The sequence below is a fragment of the Mytilus galloprovincialis genome, chromosome 13, assembly GCF_965363235.1.
Source record: "Mytilus galloprovincialis chromosome 13, xbMytGall1.hap1.1, whole genome shotgun sequence".
NCBI classification, from domain to species: Eukaryota; Metazoa; Mollusca; class Bivalvia; order Mytilida; family Mytilidae; genus Mytilus; species Mytilus galloprovincialis.
This window is the reverse complement of record NC_134850.1, coordinates 62856060-62877990: the sequence shown is the minus strand read 5'-3', so window position 1 is coordinate 62877990 and position 21931 is coordinate 62856060. Positions and strand designations below refer to the sequence as shown.

General features: G+C 32.6%; 1 protein-coding gene across 1 annotated transcript; it reads right to left on the bottom strand.

The window, feature by feature from the left end:
- Positions 1–1434: 1434 nt before the first annotated feature.
- LOC143056858 (WAP four-disulfide core domain protein 1-like) lies at positions 1435–14455 on the bottom strand. The gene is made up of 8 exons (XM_076230026.1): positions 14103–14455; positions 7506–7719; positions 7093–7134; positions 6306–6347; positions 5479–5616; positions 3453–3561; positions 2623–2671; positions 1435–1577 (listed from the first exon to the last, which is right to left on the bottom strand). Exons 1-7 carry the CDS (start codon positions 14229–14231, stop codon positions 2632–2634), a joined length of 714 nt encoding a protein of 237 aa, XP_076086141.1. The 5' UTR covers positions 14232–14455; the 3' UTR covers positions 1435–1577; positions 2623–2631.
- Between the last annotated feature and the right edge of the window lie 7476 nt (positions 14456–21931).

Genomic DNA, 21931 nt, shown 5'->3' with positions numbered 1-21931 from the left:
ATTCCAGTCTCGTATGGTCCTTGCATAGAATGAATCAAGACTCTTAGCCATGACAGTATAAGTGGATGGGACATTCCTGTCTCGTTTAGTCCTTGGATAGAATGATTCAAGACTCTTAGCCATGACAGTATAAGTGGGAAGGGCATTCCAGTCTCGTATAGTCCTTGGATAGAATGATTCAAGACTCTTAGCCATGACAGTATTAGTGGATGGGGCATTCCTGTCTCGTAAAGTCCTTGGATAGAATGATTCAAGACTCTTAGCCATGACAGTATTAGTGGGAAGGGCATTCCAGTCTCGTATAGTCCTTGAATAGAATGATTCAAGACTCTTAGCCATGACAGTATTAGTGGGAAGGACATTCCAGTCTTGTATAGTCCTTGGATAGAATGATTCAAGACTCTTAGCCATGACAGTATTAGTGGATAGGGCATTCCAGTCTCTTATAGTCCTTGGATAGAATGATTCCCTCCGAGCAACTGTGCTGCACGATGGTATTTGGAAGGAACCGCTATTCATGTTTCGACTAAGTCTTGTTGGTTTAATTAGTCTATCAGAGACATCTACTTGGACTAGTCCATTTACAATTTTGTATAATAGTGCTAATCTTGATTTTTTTGCTTCGTTCTTATGATGCCCATTCTAATTTGTCTAGCATGTCTGTGACAGATGAGGTGTTGTGGTACCAGTTTTCGACATGTCTAGCATGCCCTTCGCTGAACCATCTCAATATGATGAATGTATATCCTCCATTAAATAGGGATCCCAAGTTTTACGGGCATATTCCACGATCGGTCGAACTAGTGCTTTATATGCTATATCTTTTAGTGTTGGATTTCTAATGTTTAGGCTTCTAATGTTGTATGACGTAAGTAGCAAGTAAAGGTCCCAGAGATTCCGGGTCAAGTGGTGCAGATATATAGAGAGAGAAAGTGTGTTGGAATCAGTTTCCTCATATTTCCATAGTAGTCTTTGTTTGCAAATAGATAATTCACGACCAGGAGAGCTTGATCTTTGAACTTAAAATAGTTATATAGAATTGAAATTCAATTGTGTTTGAAAACAAACAATAGTTTCAATTCGAAATAAAGAAAAAAAAACATGAAAATGAAACCATTGTAGATTGTTAAATATACATGCTAATTATTTTAATTTTAGTTTCTTGTGTACAATTTGGAAATTAGTATGGCGTTCATTATCACTGGACTAGTATATATTGGTTTAGGGGCCAGCTGAAGGACGCCTCCGGGTGCGGGAATTTCTCGCTACATTGAAGACCTGTTGGTGACCCTCTGCTGTTGTTTTTTATTTGGGCGGGTTGTTGTCTCTTTGACACATTCCCCATTTCCATTCTCAATTTTAAATTTATTTTAAAAATATTCATATAGTATATATTGCATATGTCGAGCTATTAATTTGGCACAAAAGGTGTAGCAGGCTGAAGTATATGTGTTATCTTTTCTGTTGCTCCTTTAAATACAGTTTATTCCTTTTTCCTTTGGACTTGTGTTCTGTCAGTTGGTTCATTACCTCTGTAAATATGGTTTTCCTTTTGGAATGTATAGAATTAGACGCATCTGAAATATAAAAATAAAATGAACTTATGGTATTAGTGGTGGTCTTTCTGACAATCAATGTTTTTGAAAGGGGATGTATTGTTAGACCCTCACCTGTATCCTGGGTTGAAACCCCCTTTACAATGGCTGGATCCGCCCCTGGGTTCACCATCTATTCAGGCATGCTGATAATATTCATTAAAAAGATATTGCATGCACATATGCATTCAAATACTTCCCACTTACATGATTTATTTCGAATATCTGAGACAGAACAGACTTCGTCGAGTTTGTAACCTATTTTTTGTTTAATAAAGTTACACTATGGATATATTCTACGAAATATCGCAATACCAATTTGTCTTTTTGAAATTTACATCCACATCTACTTGAGATGACTTTTCAACCAATATCAATTCAGATATTAAGGTGAAAAGTGTCATGTCAAGGCCACTGCTGGTGGACGTTTCGTCCCCGAGGGTATCACCAGCCCAGTAGTCAACACTTCGGTGTTGACATGAATATCAATAATGTGGTCATTTTTATAAATTTCCCGTATAAAAAACTTTGAACTTTTTGAAAAACTAAGGATGTTCTTAACCCAGGCATAGATTACCTTAGCCATATTTGGCACAACTTTTTGGAATTTTGGATCCTCAATGCTCTTCAACTTTGTACTAGTTTGGGTTTATAAATATTTTTGATTTGAGCGTCACTGATGAGTCTTATGTAGACGAAACGCGTGTCTGGCGTACTAAGTTATAATCCTGGTACCTTTGATAACTATCATGTCCTTTTTTTACAAGACATAATCTTGTAGAGTCCGCATAACACCAAATCATATTCAAAGGAAGACAATAAGTCATTTTAAAATGTCTTAAACATTATACAATGTGAATTCAATCATCTCTTCAGAAAAAATAGCAACAACCCTGTTATACAATTCTTTCAAGATCATATAGCGGGCCTTCACTGAATACATTTTTCAGTTTAATGACATTTGGTGCGTATTAACAATGTTTGAAGTTTTTCTTGAATATCAGTACAATTACATAGATGTACATACCTTCTATAGTCAGTCTTTTAAACAACTCAAGAAACCCTGTTTACAGTAACTGAAATAAGAATTATATGTTTTGTTGGTGATCATCATAACGATAATAGATTGAGGAACACAAATACCCGAGCATTCCTTCAAAGGTTTAGCTAGCTATAAAACCAGGTCTAATGCATCATTGTCTACATAAGAAAATGTCTGTGCAAAGTCAGGAATATTACCGTTGCTTTTCATTCGTTTGATGTGTTTGAGCTTTTGATTTTGCCATTTGATAAGGGACTTTCCTTTTTTAATTTTCCTTGGAGTTCAGTATTTTTGTGATTTTACTTTTTACTTTATGGCTCTCTGTACATTTGGTTATGTATTAAAATAAAAAGATATGGTATGATTGCAAATGACAAAAATAAGTCTATTTGTATACGAACATTTTTAAACCACAAAGCAGTAATGTTTTTCATTCTTTTCTTTTCTTTTTTTTCTGCTCCAGCAAATCCACATACAAAATAGCTAAACTGCAAACATGTCTTAAAAGTCCTTTTCGAAATAATCGACAGTTATTGAAAAATATAGTCCAACCAGTGTACCAAACAACTTATTGATTCACGAATGTGAGTGTTGTAGTACTGTTTGTTTACGAATTCGAATTTAACATTTTTTGTGTATTTCGTTGGGTTTCTTTACGCGTTCTAAGTTCATTTAAAAGTATATGATACTCAGAATTCTGGAATAACACGAATTCTTTCTCATGTGAAATTCCTCAGAGTTTTTTCATATAAACAAATGGAATAATAAGAAAAATCCTAGTGATAGTATATTTTTCTATCAGACAAAATATTTACCAAGTCCTATTTCTAACTTTTATTTTTGCGCCATCTGCCATTAAATATTTCTCTAAATAGCAGTCGGTTTCTAAGTGTCTGCTGGGATTTGGATCGACTGTTGGAAACACTACAAAACATAGTCACGGGTTATGTTTTTATATTTCTAAAAATTCATCTAAGTTGCAATTTTAGTAGATGTACGTGTATGTATAAAAAAAAGAAGATGTGGTATGATTGCAAATGAGATAACTCTCAACAAGAGACCAAAATGACACACAATGTAACAACTGTAGGTCCTGTGTGTGCTCGAGTGTTTTATTTATTAGTAAAATAAAAATTATAGGGCAGATGTAAATAATGATCGATGGATGGTTAGTGGCAACTATAACATGAATATTCAATGCGTAGAAATTATGTATGATAAAAAGTAGTTTACATCCTACTTTTTTCTACACCAACTACGCTTAGCTACTTTTTAATCATATATTTTCACTATGAAACAATCTACAGGTCATTACTACGCGTTAACCATTTTTCTCCTTCTATCTAATTCATAATCTATATATGAAATAGCATCTTCGCTAGCCAAGGGTTACGATCCACTCCCGCTCTCTTCACCCTTGGCGGATTGAGATAAAATTTCGGAGACACAAGGTAAGGATTTTTATTGGTTGCAGTAGAAACTCGCTGCATCCAATCAAAAAGCGCCTATAAAATGATCACGTGTAGATGTAGAAAGTGTTTGTAAACAATTGCCACGTGTTTATTGCGCAACAAGTCTTTACATCACTTAACATACGACTATATTTAGTGACAACTGGAATGTTTTAATCAACTAATAGAAGTTCCTGTGTATGTTTCATTCACAAATGCATGAATGTTGACGTATATTTTTCCGGCTTTACCAAGTGTGTAGAATCTAGACGCTACAGTGTTTTACCTCCAAATTGAAGAGTTCAAGTGCTACCATTGGTCAAGAATAATGTATTCGGAATGGGCGTGACTTTAATCTTCCGATAGATGGCGCAACATTGATATCACAAATGTTAGCTCAATCTGCCAAGGGTGAAGAGAGCGAGAGTGGATCGTAACCCTTGGCTAGCGAAGATGATGAAATAGTTGCTACTGAACGTTAAATAATCAATCCTTAATATATTTATCCTCCGCATTTAAAAAAAGAGCAAGCATATGTTGATTTTCTTCAAGTCTTTGGTTTGATATATTCTCGTCCTGATAACACTGTAATATTTGCCACTGGAAGTTAAATGTATATATGCTTTTAAAAGGAACACATTTTACTGTATATGTCATAATGAGGTATCATTCTGCAATTGATGTCAAGATGAAAAGGATTTATAATTTAATTTCCTGAATTTTGATTCATGCCACCTCAAAACCAAGCATAACATATAATGGAATAAGAAAAAAACTAAAATATTAAATATAAGGCAAAAAAAGCAATTTCCCAAACTAAAGCACTGTAATTCAGTTCTCGTCTCTCAATATTCCATATGGTGCATATTAGCAGGAAGTAATCAACGGTAGGTTAATATTACAATATGCAATTACAATTGTATTCATTGGCATGGAAATAGCATGTTCTGAAATTGTTCTTTAATTTATTGGTTTTAGGAACATCTGCTAGTCGCGTCAAAACAAACTCGGAGCCAACAATAACAGAAATCGTACATGTATCAACTGCAAACAGTTATCAAAACACAATACTGACCACAAGAAAGCATTTAACGTTTAATAATGATCATTTGTAACGCTGTGTTGATTTATTAAGTCAAAATCAGGATGTGCAGATAATCGTATATTTGAATGAGTATGGATTACACACATGACTTTGAGTGAGAGAATATAGCAATTCGAAATAACAAGAATAAGATGACTTACTGCTTTTCCTCATTCATTACTGATATATTGTTATTTTACCACAAAAGTTAAATTACCAATAATATATTTAAAATAGAAAATAAGCCAAAGTCATGCGTAGCCTCGATAAAGCAGCTTCTATAGATTTACATATAGATTCACCCACCGTCTTTTTCAGGAATACAATGACCTAAATTAGGTACGTCCTTTTTCGAATTTCCCAGCCTCTCCACGTGACAGATATATCCTGTCGGACACAAGAGAGGATCTTCATCTTCATGATATGTAGTACTACAGGGCTCTACTGGAATTTAAAAATGTTATTCAAATATATACTTGTTTCTAACTGGTATAATAAACTTTTCGGGATACGTTTTTACGAACGACTTACTCAAACACATTGTTAAAACTAAACAAGAGATATTTTTATATATATTTGAGCAGTGTTTTTCCATTGATTTCCATTTAGTTCAATATATTTTCATTGTAATGCACACAGAAGATATAATTTTAAATAATAGGCAAAACTTTCATACGTGCCGACCCCCCTCCCCCCCCCGAAAAAAAACCTTTTCTCCCAAGAGTATGTCCATATGTCCATATTGCTAAATAAACTCAACATAGATACCAGGACTAAATTTTGTATATACGCCAGACGCGCGTTTCGTCTACAAAAGACTCATGAATCAGTGACGCTCGCATCCAAAAAGGTTAAAAAAGCCAAATAAAGTACAAAGTTGAAGAGCATTGCGATCCAAAATTCATAAAAGTGTTGCCAAATACAGCTAAGGTAATCTAAAACGCGTTTTTTCATCCTCCTGCAAATTCTATATTATAATTCAGTGACATCTTTTTATCACCAAAATACCATTTCGATATGCAGTATATTTTCCTCAACCATGCAGAAGCTAATTTTATTTAAAACAGTGTGCCCAAGAACTTTTGTAATACACATTCTTGAACTTGAATAAATAATAAAATTTAGTTACTCACATTCCTCAGCTAAATTTGGTCCTTTCATCAACCATGATATTCCTGTTAAAGTTAAAAATGTATTTAATGTACAATGTTTAGCTGTTTTTTTTATGTATTTGCCCAATTTTAAAGCAGGATTATCAACATTACTATGACACCCTGAACGGAGTTCTAATGACATCTTGTCATTGTTCGTTCCTTTTTTTATTCTATTTTTCTTTCACTCTTTTTGTCCACTTTAGTTTTCGGATATGTATGGACCAATGTCAATGGAAGTATACCATATAGTGTGCGCCTGACATTGGAATTTGTACGATGGCCGCCGTTTTCATTGGAAATAGCGAAAATTTGAATCTTTAGAAAATTCTTGGTCTTGTGTTTGTTTTCATCGAACTTACTGAAACTTTGTGGAACTGTTGAATGTTATGTCTAGATGATAATGCAGTATCAAGAATTGTCCAAATGGTCGCCATTGCCAAGGAAACTGGTGAAAAGTCTTACAATGAACCCTATTTGAATATCATTATAAATACTATAGTTGTAGCAATTATTTCTTACGAAATATACCGATCTACTTATAATGACATACGTAGTGTTATTTCTTTTATTATACTGGTAAATGTTGATCAAATGTGCGGATAAACCATAAAGCATCAACGAAAAGATTAATGTGTCTTACACTTAAACATTCTAGTAACCAATACATGAACAGTTCTGTTTGGGTTAGGTAAGTAGATGTATGAATAAGATCTGGTCGACTGATATTTTGTAAATCTATTAATATGAAGTTGTATGACGATCTTACCATTTACTTGTTGTCGCCTTGGTTCACGAACCCAGTCAATATCTGAAATCGTATGTCAACAAAAATTATGATTAGTACAAAATTGGGACTCTAAAAATGCTCATTACTTTTGTTTACATTGTATATGATAATTATTATTTGAGATTTTGAGCAATGTGGAAGCTATCCCTTTTTATGAGTTTGTGCGGACTTCAATTTTTATATTGAAAGCCATGTGTGTGTGTGTTTAAAAATAGCTTGCATTTAACAGATTAAATCCGTTTTTTCTACTACATTTATTTGGCTTAAATACTGGACAAACGAGGAAATATTATCATGGTACTAAATCACCTCTGAAACCAAAATATGGAATTTGAATCGACATCTTATTTGTACTTTCAAATCTATAAAGTATGGAGTAACGTTATACGTACATGTTGGTCCTATCGGATATGAAAAGCATGTAAACACACAACCATTATCACAGCAACGACCTTCCGATGTCCCGCAATCTTTGTCATGAAAACAAGGTGTGGCCATGCAAGCAGACGATGATATAACTTCCGGTAATGGTGGACATTTTTCATTGTCTTGGAGTACTAATCCTGCAACAGAATCCCCTAAATAATCTTTTGATGTCTCATAATTCTAAAAAGAAAAAAATATGTCATGTATATATTATGCGATATGCTTACTGATATATATTATTATAATCAGTTTGGCTTGAGATAACAATCATTTTAATACGCTACTTGCAATAAGTTAAGACAACCACCTACCAAAGATTGTAAAACTGAAGTTCTCATTGTTATCGTACGGCTACTAGCAATAAGCGTTTGACCATTCGATAAATTGAGTGGTGTTTGCTCAACATCTAGTGGCATTTTCAGGACAGGAGCAAATTATTTTATACAAAGTTGGTCTTGTAGGATCAAAACCGAGTAATGCAAACTATCACTGGAAAAGAATATATGATGAAAAGAAGTATAAATTGCTATACAAAGCACAGATGCTATATTTGGGTTACATTTTGATGCTATCGTTAACTATCATAATTTTTCGTTACTCGTCGTGCAGTTAAATTCTGTTTTTTTTTCCCTCACATGTAGATGAATAATACTGATGTAACCTATCTTCGAACCTTCAGTTGGTTGAATTTAAACGAGATTGAAACGTTTCGTCAAAAAGATTAGATAGATTTTTAATCTAATTCAATCTAATTTTCTCGTGTTTGTAAAATTTGAACGTTAAAACTGTTTCAGCAAAAATAAATAAAATGATCAGACATATTCAAAACCAAAAACCACGTAAATAATCTACAGTTTTGTAACTTGTTCTTGAGGGACACAGAAATATGTATAATATCTCTATACAATGCCGGATTAGTTTGCATCAACGCATTTGAATGAGGATTATCAAGGTTTTGAATACGAGTATATCGCACATTTACAGGAAACACATCTTTAACTATGGTATCACAAGAGGATACTGACCGTGAGGAGACATGCATTTTGCTGCATAAATAAAGATCATATCAATTAAAGAAAATATAGACAGTCTGACCTTCCAGTATAAACAATCCATTTTGATAGTAGATGTTTGTATCAGGCTGAACCAAATTTCGTGAAGAATATCAACAGAGAATCTTTCCAAGAATAATATTTTCATGTCTTTATGAATTGAAAAGGTTTACTGATGTCTGGTTTTATGTATTCTTTATACTGTTTAATAACAAAGCGTAAAGGGTTTGTGAGATACTGCTGAAAATGTTTATTTTTTCTACGTATCTGTCTTTACTTTTATCAGGTTTTTCTGTCATAAATATTTTGAGTACGGTTATCAACCAATACAAAAACTGAATATAAACTTTAGAGAAAAAAAGTATGTTCAAACTCCGTTTTGAATTCACTCGTTTCAAATTTATTCTCGGACTTGAACGGTTGTACACCTTGGTCTAATCGATCATAAATAACGTTTTCCTCCGAAAGTATACTTGAAGGTTTTTGTTTGCTTTATAATATATCTGTTGATAAATACAAGCTATCTAAATGAAGCCTAATTAACCCAAAAAATGCGAAATTGTATATGGGCACAATTTTCTTTAGCTTTCATATTTGATAAGTTTAAAATGTCTTGAACTGTGTGAAAATACTGGATTCGCAATTTTATCCACAGCATATGATCAAGAGTATAGAAACTGGTTTCTGTCAAATGAGCTTCATCGTTTGGTTTTTGCTTTTGTGATTAATTGGCCGTTTTTATAGTTATAGACCAAATATTTTATGATTCTTTGATAGTCCATAGCTGTATACCTGATTATTTGAAAATCTGGTTTAAAAAAAATGATTAAAGATTATGTGATTATAATGTCATGTGATTACCATGATTACTGCCAAGTGTTCAATGTGATCCATTCTATCTAAATTTAATACCAGTATGCCTTAATTATGTTCATAGAGATTCGTTTAGAACTTTGGAATCACACATGAGAGTTAAATAAAGAGGTCACGTACGTGTGATGATTACATGTAGGTAGACTTATTTTAAGGGTTATGTCCTTTACTAAATAATGAGAATAAATTGCAACTGCTCGAAAAGTTCAAATGAAGATCACACAGAATGTTAGATACCCTATCTACAATTTAACAAAAACTTATGTCTGTATCTCCGTGATGATGTGAGAGGTTGAACGATACAGGTAGGAGGTAGATCATTAGAAAAGAAATGAATTTAGTAGCTTTGATGTTATCTACAAATGAAATGAAATGTTGAAATTAATCAGGAAAAATGTGTTTCGATTTATTTTTATATCCCTCATTGTTAAATAATGATCTGCTCGCGCTGTGAAATTAACGAAAAAATGATGCAAAGACTGCATAAAAAGTGCTGACATGAGAAACGGGTTTCTTTGATGTTAATGCGTTATGTCATAGTTTAAAAGCTAACGATAGATTACATAGAAACATGAATTCTTGTGGTTTAAAATATAGAGGATCGGAATAAAACAGATAATTTTAAATGGAAGCAAATAATAAAACGATCATTGCACGAATAAATTTTTAAACCAGGGAAACGATCGATAAGTTAATGCGTAAAGTCCAGTAGCAAGTATTTCATCCTTTTTGAAGACGAAAACAAGTTAAATAAAGGAGATCCGACAAAGATGGTCTACTTGGATAAAGGATTAAAAATTAAGAAGGGTTATATGTTGGGTAGAAGAAAAAATGTCCCTGTAGTCATGCCACCTACCGTAATGCATCCCTCAGAATACTTTTTTCAAGAAATCGTTTTCGCGTTGCACTGTTTATTCAGAATATGAATCGACATTTATGTTTTTTTAAGTTGGTCCTTTTACCTGCATATGCACATAATTGTAAGTTTTAAACATTTTATGCTTAATAAAATATAGAAGCAAAAGTTATACAAAATATTAAGTAAAATAGTTGCAGAATATGATTGCAAGACAAAGGCTGCTTGGATAGATAGTAACCATCGTATTTTATTCCAATAAGACATGGTGTGGTATCCAACATGGTAAAACGTTCTACGCTCTTCTTTAGAAAAGATTTACTATCAGATTAAATCGCACCTCAGTTTAGTTATAGTGGCGATGTGATTGGTTTAACGCCGCCACGTAGTGATCCAATGAATTCTAAGAGGGTCAGTAGATTTCATATCACATCTTATATAATTGATTAAATATTTCAAAGTTTATTTTATATAAATCTTGGCAGAAAAATTCCTGTGTGCGACAAATTCGTTATATTTTTCATAACTGACCAATTTGGACGTAGAGAGGGTTAGCCATATCTATACGCAATTCGGCTTTCGGCCTCAGCCCTGTATATATATTACTAAATCTATGGATTTGGCCGTCGGTATCGTATTTTACTAACCTTCTGTGATACCCTTTGGGTCAGAGACAAACCATATATGTTATAATGTAAGTCTATGGGACCATAGTTTTATACGTTTTGGGGTGTCGAATTACTCGTTGATTCATTTGTTCGAGTTACACGATTTGTGCCACAGAAGGACATTTATGCAGACATTATTGCAAAACATATAAATCAGAGAAAAATTTGATGTAAGTCATGGCTTTGTGGTCTTAAAATCTTACTCTGAACTCGGAGTACAAAACTCTGCCCGGTACACCAACACCGGTATTTTGATTCGTTGATTTCTGCAGAGTACGATAGGCATGCTTGAAATAAATGTAGAAAATTACTATGCAAAATGATGAACCCAGACATGCGTGTTTTCAATGAATTTCAGCTATCCGTATACCATCTTCATTAATTAATGTGATATTATGTCCAGTAAACAATATTACAGCCATTTTTAATCAGGAATTACTTGGTGAATTACTTAAAAGATATAAAACTGCTGAAGATCTACATGTGACCATACAATACGAAGCAGTAGCATCGAATATAAGCCGTCACGTTTAAACGTCTAGTCATGAAACATTAACCTATTTCTTTTTTAAGCACGTTCTGTGAATTGTTGCAGAATGATTTGTGAGCTTATATCTACATGTTCAAATTGCGAGAACAGAAGAATGCGTCTTTAATTAGCAAAATTGAAACAATGTATTGTTATAAAGATTTTGTATGTTTTTTATGTTGAACCTAATCTAGCCTTATTAATAAGTCTAATTAATTAACTCCTGAATTCATAAAGAATTGGAAACCGTAAAAGGTCATAATGTATATTGTGACATCAATTAAACATTCAAAAGTGGACAAGCCGGAAAACAAAATATAAACTGACATCTGAATTGTCATTTGAATGGACCATTGGTTTTACAGTAGTAATTTTTGGGGCCCTTTATAGCTTTCTGTTTGGTGTGAGCCACAGCACCGTGTTGAAAACTTTACCTGGACCTTTAATGGTTCACTTTTACAAATTGTTAATTGAATGGAGAGTTGTCTCATCGGCACTCATACCACATCTTCCTATATCTATGGTTAATCCATGGTCAATGCTAATCAGACGAAAGGAGAAACTACGGTTCATTTCACAAACGAAAGCATCTTGATTAATCCAGATCCTGCTTCATTAGGGACACTTGTCGTGTTATCTGAATCTCTCTTTTTCTCATTTGTAGAAAATAAGCTCATTTTTTTTATTTTGAAATTGTATTTTTCATCGAAGTGAGCGAATATAAAGAAATTTAGAATTTGCAAATCGTATGATTATTCCATTTTGAATCTAAACAAATAAATATCTTGATTTTGTAGGAGTTGAAAAGATTTCAAGACAAACAATAAACATTTGTTATCAATAGCGTTATTTTCGTTAATATTTTCACATACTTCACGAAGCGATATTACATAACTGAAAAGTTATAATGATTATATTTAAATCTAATTACCATTAAAACCAATTATGTTTTGTGCATCTCAACATTCTAACTTAGAATTATTTGTATAGTCTACGTCGTATTCAAAGACGTCTTTTAATAGTTATATTGTAACTGAGCCAAACAGGTGTCGATGAAATGAAGATGATGGAATTATAAAACACTGTGAAATGTTATTGCAGACTTTCAATTATTCATAGAGAAATTGCCATCACAAATAGACGAAAACACAATCGTACGGAAATGTCTAAAATTAATGTAACTATTTCATGTTTGAAATTTTCAAAATTTGAAATCTTTCTTTTTTAATTTTTTAATGAATAGAAACGAATTTCACAGCTTTAAATTCTTTTTAATTCTATATGACTATGATGAAATTTACGGAAGCGTATTAGCGCCACGAAATTCATGACATATTATAAAATCGACAAATATATTTCCATAGTAAGTCCCAAAAGTGTTGGTCTTTTAATGCACTGCAATTATTTTATGGTAAAAACTTTTCTGAATGCGATGCGATTTGCATTCAATTAAAAATATCATTATAAAAGGTTATTTCGGCAGGTACTCTGAGGTATATAGAGATTGATCTATTGCCTTTTTATTTGAGGGAACAACTTAACCCACAAGGGGCTGCCATGTAAAGATACACATGTACAGTGCTCAATTCAACGTTCAGTCTTCGGAACGGAAACTTTTAATCATATCCCTGCGTAGAGAAAGTGCCACGCTCTCTGCACGTTTATTAGAGAATTATTGAAACAATTATTTTGGAGTTCCGTAGTTAGGCTTGTACAAGACTGTTGAATTGTCAGATATTTGTTCCTATCGAACTCTTCTGAATGACGACCAAAACAATCGCACCGGCACTATCTAAAAACATGTGTACAGTGTAATGTATTACTACTGGGACAAATAATTTCAAATTTGTAGAAAAGTCTACCTGCTCTTACTCAAAATATGGACAATTCTGTGTTAAAGGGGGTCTAAATTTCAGTTTGACATTTTCAGACATGCTATTTTTTTTTTAACTTTCTTAACTAGAGCAAATCACCTCTCTATATAAAGATTCAGCACCCAAATTTTTATAACATGTAATTTCATCCCCTTACTTAATATTTCATGCATGAAATATAAAAAAATTTCATGCATAAAATATCAAAAAATGAATTGGGGAAAGTGTTGCTATAAAAATAAAATAAATTACATTTTTACTCGTGTCTGATATTAAAACATTAAGGCTATATATAAAGAGTTTATTTCCCCCCTCACATATCTTACGTGTATGTACATGTATGAAGTTATGGTTCTTAGAATTTACATATATATATAGTCAGATTCCTTTAAACTCTGCATCTGTTGTTTTTTGTGTTTTTTTTTGTAGTAGTGATTAATGTTACATTGTGCATCACAATGGTTGCATAGCATGCATTGTTCCATCGTTATTTCCTCGGAAGAGTACCACCGACTTGTACTCCAGGGACTCCCGGAGAGTTTTTATTTTGCTGTGTTGTGGATTTTCTTTTCTCAGAAAATGTCCAGATGAAGAAAATTAATAAAATAATATGAAATGTGAAAGACTACAGTATATATATAGAAGTACAGGCCTCTGAAAATTAAATTGTTTTTTTTTTTTTTTGTTTTTTTTTACAAAATTCCACCTTACCTCATCATCCGCGAGCCACTTTCCATCATCATCGTCAAAATCGACATCATAAATTATTTTTCCTAGAGAAACTCCGAATAAAAATACAGTAACTACATTGAATGTCAACATTTTGATAATAGAAGCCATTCTCCTTGTTATAATGATCTATATGTCAGTATGCTCCCAGACAGTAGTTAACTAAGAATAACTCTCTCTTCACAAGAAACATCATTCATCAAATATCTGTTATAATTGATGGGTCAATTCGTAAGGGGGCATAGCATGCAGCTAATCAGCTTAAACTATTGGTATACATTCGATTTATTAATGTCAATATACAACGACCTGTTAACAAGTCTTGTAATATTCTCTACACGTGCTTTGCACGTGGGAGATAATGAAATTCTTTAATTTGCCTGAACTATTTATAATGGGTTATACATAGTAGAATCGAAACGTTCATCAATCAATTTTATTTATCTTTCTTTGATTTTTCTGATGTTTTTTTTTACGTGATTTTGATTAAATGACAAAATTATCTGAAAACTGCTGCGTTCTTTTTGGTCGTAATTTGTTTCATGGGAAGAAACTTCACGAATTAGAGATTTGAAGAACTGGAAATCAAAATAAATTGAATCGAATGCATTATTTTAATTGCAGATTTTAGAAATAATCTGATATTAAGTAACTTAGTTCTGGTAATCTTTGAAAAGGGCATATAAGTTCAAAACATAAAGTTATGGCACATTTTCAAACAATCAAAAACCTTCGAAAATAACTACCTTCGAAAAAAAGCCTTTAAATAAATGAAATATTCGGTTCATGCAAATTTTTAGTTTCCCTCCAGGGAAATGTATCCTTTTGGTTGAGGTTGGTTGCAGTGTGTCATTTGTTTTGTTTCTTAGCTCATTGTTGTTATAAATCAGGAGTGTGGGTTGCTCTTTTGAATTCTATTACATTGTCATGTTGTAAAAATGCGTGAAATTGTGAATTTTAGCATTTTCATCTTTTTGTGTCGTGTTTGGTATCAACAGTCATAATTTTTATGAGTAATTAAGTTTCAATATTTTTATTACTCTAGAAGTTCATTTTAGTCGGAAAACAAGATTTTGAACTATTTTTCAAATAATTTTATAAAAGACATGTATTAGTCGTTTTAGCGTTACTAGGAAAAATTTATGGATTAAGATTAAGATTATGTCGTGAGAATACTTTTTGACAACAATGGTCATCAATGTAATTTATTTGTCAACACGCAAACTGTATATAGAGTGAATAATGTCAATTAACACTAAGTCTTAATTTAATATGCTTTAAAAATGTTTCATTGTTTGGAAACGATTTGTTTATAAGTACCCTTTTCTATTTTCATTGGTCAAAAACGTTTCTATGATAATGTTTTATAAAGGTGACTTTTAAAACGAAAAGGGATAGCAGAGAAATAGAGGGAACCATGTGACGCATCGGTTCGCCCCGCTCTCGATCTACGAGCAGCGGCGGGTTAATGTATGTTGCCATGATTACTGTTTTGTAAATATGCTTTATGAACTATGATTGTATATATGTTGGATGGAAAAATAAAGTATGTGAACGTTCATGTATCCAGTCTCGTATATTGATTTATAACAACTTTCCAGTATAAACCTTCTGTCATCTAAACCGGACCTAAATTGTTTGGATTGTAAAATACTGTTATTCATCTCCGACGGACTATAGAGTTAACAAAAACGCAACACACCAACAAAACAACTACATTGTATAAGGAAATTCTAAACGTGTCAACATTATGTCATACCGGGTCCTTTTATAACATACTATACAGTATGAGTTTTGCTCAGTGAAGGTCGTACGTTGGTATGTTGGATCTGCTTACCCTTCCGAAGCACCTGAGATCAACCGCAGTTTTTTAGTGTTGATAAGTCTTTAGTTTTCTATGTTGTGTCTTGTACTATTATATGTCTGTTTGTCTTTTTCTTTTTTAACCATGAAGTAATCTTGACCCACATTTCTCAAATGAGTGACGGATTAAAGTTTACGTTAGAGTCTACATCTGAGATACAACTCGTTGACAAATAATATTTGTCAGTAGATTCGTCTGTAATAGTCAGAATTGAGAATTCTAAAAAATGTCATCTTGACATGGTTCATTGATGAGGAAATGAGGTGAAAGCCTTAATTGGAAAATAAAGAACTTTGAACTTTGAACTTATATATTGAATTTTCGATTTTTTATGAGAATCACAAGTGATTCATTTCATTCCGTGTAGGTGCGTTTTCATAAGCGGCCGAGTTGCAGATCTTTATCCTATTTTTAGTGATTTTAACATTTTTCATAAGTGGGGCAAGTAAATTGCATGACAATACTCAATAGTGGCGAGATGGTGAAAAAGTGGGGCGACTTTTCCTACATCCTAGATATTGACATCAACGGAAAACGGTGATTTTGTGAATGAAGATTATGTTACTTGATCAGTGTTTATAATGTATTTGAGCTTATTTATTTGGTGAGAATATACTCTACGTATTCGTATACTCTTGTGTTATGGATTGAAGTGTTGTCATAAAAGTCATATGATTTATTATCAAATACGCGTGTTGAATATTAACTTAAAAAAAACTTATAAAAAGACAAATCTCAAAAAGTCAAACACCAAAAAATTATGACTATATGAAGAAATATTTCACCTATAATTAATTATACTTTGAAAATTCAAGATTAAACCCATTGCTTTTCCAACTAACTTTTACAAAATTTAAAATTGAAAACTATATAGCTATTTCATGTATTTGAAGTATGCCAAGCTGTCAATTTAGATCTCGAAAACTGATAAAATACTCATAACAATTAATGTACAATCCTTTTACCGACTGTGGTATATGACAGTTGTTTATAAAAGACAACACTGCTGTATCTTCAAGCCATTGCGAAAAGCTCACTTGGCCAAGGGTCAGGTAGCTAAAATAATAATTAAGGAATGACTGTAATATTTGATCATATTTTTTCTGTCTATGAAGAAAGAACATAAAAAATGTGGTGACCACTCAATAACACACATAGTGGGTTATTCACTCTAATTAAAATCCGATCTGCGCTCCTTTTTTCTGATATATTGCGTGGGAGATCTAACAAACCCGCTTTGAGGTCACATGTGAGTGACCTCGTAGGTGTGTCTTTTTCGACCAATGAAATTGAGTCTTAGACGATCTTGAAAGTTGATCAAAGTTTATCGTGAGGTAGAGGGATGTAACGCATTTTATTTACGAAGAAATCGTCAGTCCAAAACATTCATAAACTTTTTTGATTGGCTTATTGATAGGTGTCAAACCATTTGCATATCATTAATATGAGGCAGGGATTACCTGTAAATTGGGATGAAGTCTGTGTGAATTATTTTTTTATAACTTATATATTTGTTAAAAAAAAAAAAAAAAGAAACGGAAATACCATAATGTTTCCTATAGTTATGACGTCATTTGCAGTGTAAACAAAGAAACGCTATCATAGAAAGTTTTATGACCGTGATTCCAGGTAACGTTTTTTCATATCAAGGAATTATTAAAAAATGAAATTGGTATTGCGTTCCTTCCTATTTTATACTAGACTGATAAATATATATTTTACTCAAAGTTTCATACAAACGAGACCTGAAAAGGAAGTACATTGTAGATTTCTGCGCAGATGCGGGAATTTAAAACATGACATAAAAAAAATTGAACGATTTTGAGTTCATTAGTACAATGAAAATTTCGGAAAAATTTTTACGATTTTTTTTTTTTTTTTATTATTATTTTGTGTCTATCAGAAGACACGTTACTTCCAAAATTAAATCATTAGAGGATAATAATCATTTGATGTATGCTTGTTCTGTATCTCCCTCCTTTGGTAGGAAAACCACTATGGGTTATGGTGTAAAAAGGAAGACATTTAACACACTGTATCGGTATAGATTTAATGTGAGCATTTGCCTATCCAGTTTCCCCAGTCTGGCTGTGACAGGTCTTACTACCAGAAAGTTAACCTTCCCCAAAACAATAAATGTAATAAAGCATACGAACACACCTACTCACCTGATTTGCTCATCCTCAAATATATAAAAAATGCATAATAGAAAATAATCAAAGCGCGAAAGCGCTGTAAAGGCAGTTAATTATAGGTTGTGTGTATATCTGGTCCAGTTATATCATTATCTTCCATAGAACAGAGGTGGTTTGTAGTATTTAAGATTTAGAGTTCTCTTGTACCTAGGTCACCTATATCTTTAGTCTACTGTTTACAGTATATTGTCTGTACCTCGCCATGAAATGCATTTTTAGGTCATAAAAGAACTTTTCCTTTTTAATATACATGTAAATAGACTATTTTTAATTATTGATTATATACGCATATTCAATGACTCCCATCCTATGAAAAATAGTTCACAAAGATTGACTAGTCTCCGTACTGTGTGTATTGCAAGAACATCAAGTAACATAATAATAAATGTACATAGTAACATGTCAACTCTTTTGATGCCCATACTTTTTCTACATACCCGCCAACTGTCACTATTTGCGGGGGATTTCACCCATGGAGGCTCCCAAGTGGAAGTTTTGTAAGAGCAATTTCGTCCACTATTTTAAAGAAAACAATTAATCTAACAATGGCTATGAGCTTGTTAAAGCATGAAGAAACCAAAAAACCACATTAGAATATATTTGAAGGCCCCCTTGAAGGTTTTGTAGGACTATAATAACCATCTTTCATGTAAAACCCCCATGGGCATTTTGAAAAGTTGGCAGGTATGTTTCTAACTTCAAGCAAAACTATTTTTCAGTATAAACATGATAAAAAGTAATCTACCGGTATGAATAATAAGGAGTTTTTAATTAAGGAAACAATGACATCTGGTGGCCATAATAGCTGTCTCATTAGCATTCAAACCACTTCCCATATTTGCAATTGAGACAATAGAAGAAAATTATTCAACGCAAAAACAAAACTTACTTGTAAATATTAAATTCTCTTCACGGTATGACTTTTTCTCATTGTTTGAGATTGTTATATTAAGGGATATAGGAAAAACAAATCTGAGACAAGTGCCAGTGCAACTATCAGTGAGAATTATTGTGTCATTGAACAATTAACAATCCTAAAAAAAAAAGCCATAAACTTTTAAATAATTCCATACGTTTTCCTAAATTTCAAAAATATATACGGTACCATATAAATATTTAAATAAGTTTATCCAACTTCAATGACCTGAATATTATTTTAGTAGGGCGGACGGACCTAGGGCGAACATGTTACTAGGGCAAATGGATCCGATACCCCTATATAACTATAACATAGAAAAGAGCATCATTCATGTCAATGTTTTGTTCCTGTTTACATTGTCATTGATATTTTTCAAGAAAGCCTGAGGCATATAGCTCATGAATTCTTGTCATTACATCCTAAATTAACATAATTACTGCTAAAATAATTATCAGTATGATTTACCTCTTGTAGGAAAACCTTATTATTGTAGCATTCACCAAAAAATCTCAAACAGATGACATTGAATCGTAACCCCCTTTTTTTTATTCTAAAACGATAATTGCGGTTGCAAACAGACTTTGGTTTAATTGCATGGCGGTTATATAAATAACAGTATATATTTCTTAAAGAAAATAAAGTTTTACCATGAATAGTTTCCTGAACGTAGTCATTTTCGGTAAAATGTGCCTTGCAAACAACAGCTGATTGAGATGGACCCCTACGATTTCATCATGACAATCTACGTATGAGCCATGGCGTTGATCCATCTTTTCCTTCTTATTATGTCATTTGGAAATGCATGTCCTCCTCTTAAATGACACTCAGGTACACAACAACAAGGACTATGCATCGTTAGTTGTGTGGTTGTTTTGCAGTGCAGAAATGGAAGTTAAGGACGGAACTGACCGGTCTCACTAATAAGAGACAAGGAGAATTTTAGCGACAAACAGCGACAAGAAGAATAATTTAGTGACGAAACGACAATAACAAACAAGGGACAAGCAAATCGCTATTCTCTCACGAGGTTATTCTCATTTGGTGTGATATTGTGAAGCCACACCTATATAAATATAAGAACGACGAATTTCACTGTTTACTAGAAAGGAAATGATATTGCATGGTTTAGATTAAAAACATTCTTTAAAGGGAAGTTGGGAAATCTTTGTTTTGATTCCAATTTTTAGCGTTTGCATTAAACATATTCTTTATATCTAATAAAAACTAGACAATCACTTTCTTGTTTATAATTTTTTAATTTTTTTTTTTTATCTATCAATGTAATATATAAAAAAAAATGTTTTATAACCGCCCCTGTAATAAAAATAATGCATTTTATTTTAAATATCTATTGGGAATAAGTTGTTGCAATGATATTTTTTATTTATGTATCGTCGCTAAATAGTCTTCTTGACGCTTCTTATCGCTAAATTAATTTTATTGTCACTTCTTATCACTTTTTGACGTTTCTTGTCTCTAATTAGTGAGACCCAGATTCAGGAACGATAATTTCATACGTTATATAACTGAGACCGAAATAACTATGCATACGGCTTCACGTACAGAAATGCTTAAAATTGAATAATATGCAATATAATTTATGTTCAGTCGACTTTTAGTTGTAAAATCAACGACTGAAATGATTTTAAAATATCTTTAGATCGCAGATAGTACTCGAAATTGACCCGACCTCTTTCCACACGGAATTCAAATAATGATAGTTTGTAATCAGGTTGACTGCTTATAATGCAAAATACACATTAATAAAAAGTTTTTAAAACGAACAATACACACTGATCGTTTATTTATTTCCCAATGTAAATGAAAGAAACAAAAACCCTTTCACACCACAAAAAGAAGAGGAGAAAATCAAACATCTCCGGATCTATTTCTGGCCAAATGACCCCCAGCATAGATTTGTTGGATGTCGCGTAAGGAAAGATGAACCTCATGACTTGAAATTCAGGCCTTAAAGCACTGCCTTTAAAAATCATTATATCCTTGATTCTTGACAAAAAAAGTTTTTCTGTTGCATGTCACTTTTTGTGCATGATGTACATGTACTGAGTTGACAAAAGCCATATAGATTACAAATATGCTTTTGCCCACAGGGTGCTTCTCACTATCTTATGATTATTTCATGCCATTCTGATGAAACAAAAAGATGGCAATTCATATAGAAAACAAAGAAATGTCTGATACATTTAATGATAAACCCCATGAATGTACAGTAAAGGGTTTAGTTTGTGTAAAATGGAAAGAGCACATGAAAATACATACTGGTGAAAAATCCTTTGAATGTACTGTATACTGTAAAGGGTTCAGTAGAAGTCATAATTTGAAGGATCACATAAGAACACATACTGGATGAAAACCCCATGAATGTACAGGATGTGGTAAAAGGTTTAGTATGAATCATTACTCAAAGGGCAACATGAGAATACATACAGGTGACATTCCTAAACAAGAACTATCTTTAAAAAAGATATCCGACGTATTTAAATTTGAGTATATGTTTAAAACTATCATTTCGATGACCTTCAGAAGCACCGTGACTTAATGATGCATGACCTCTTTAATTAAATCTCCATCTGAATGTAACTACAAGATGGCGATTGCAGTGCACTGAAAATCTGCATAGTTTGACACAATTTGTCCTTGGTGGCAACGCCCGTTCACTACCTTCATGTTGTGAACAACAATGCTCTAACTATCTAAAAATCAATGAATTACCAACAAAAGAACGTTACAAATTGGTTTGTGAATATTCCGATTATATTTAAATAAGTGATTTACCATTTAAATATAACGTGTTTTCTGTTTTTGTTCAGTA

Excerpts from the sequence above, each read along its gene's own strand:
- LOC143056858 (XM_076230026.1), bottom strand. The coding sequence starts at position 14,231 with ATGGCTTCTATTATCAAAATGTTGACATTCAATGTAGTTACTGTATTT. Across the intron at positions 7,135-7,505 it reads ATATCCGATAGGACCAACAT|ATATTGACTGGGTTCGTGAA; the intron begins GTACGTATAACG and ends ATACGATTTCAG. Across the intron at positions 5,617-6,305 it reads ACCAAATTTAGCTGAGGAAT|TAGAGCCCTGTAGTACTACA; the intron begins GTGAGTAACTAA and ends TTTAAATTCCAG.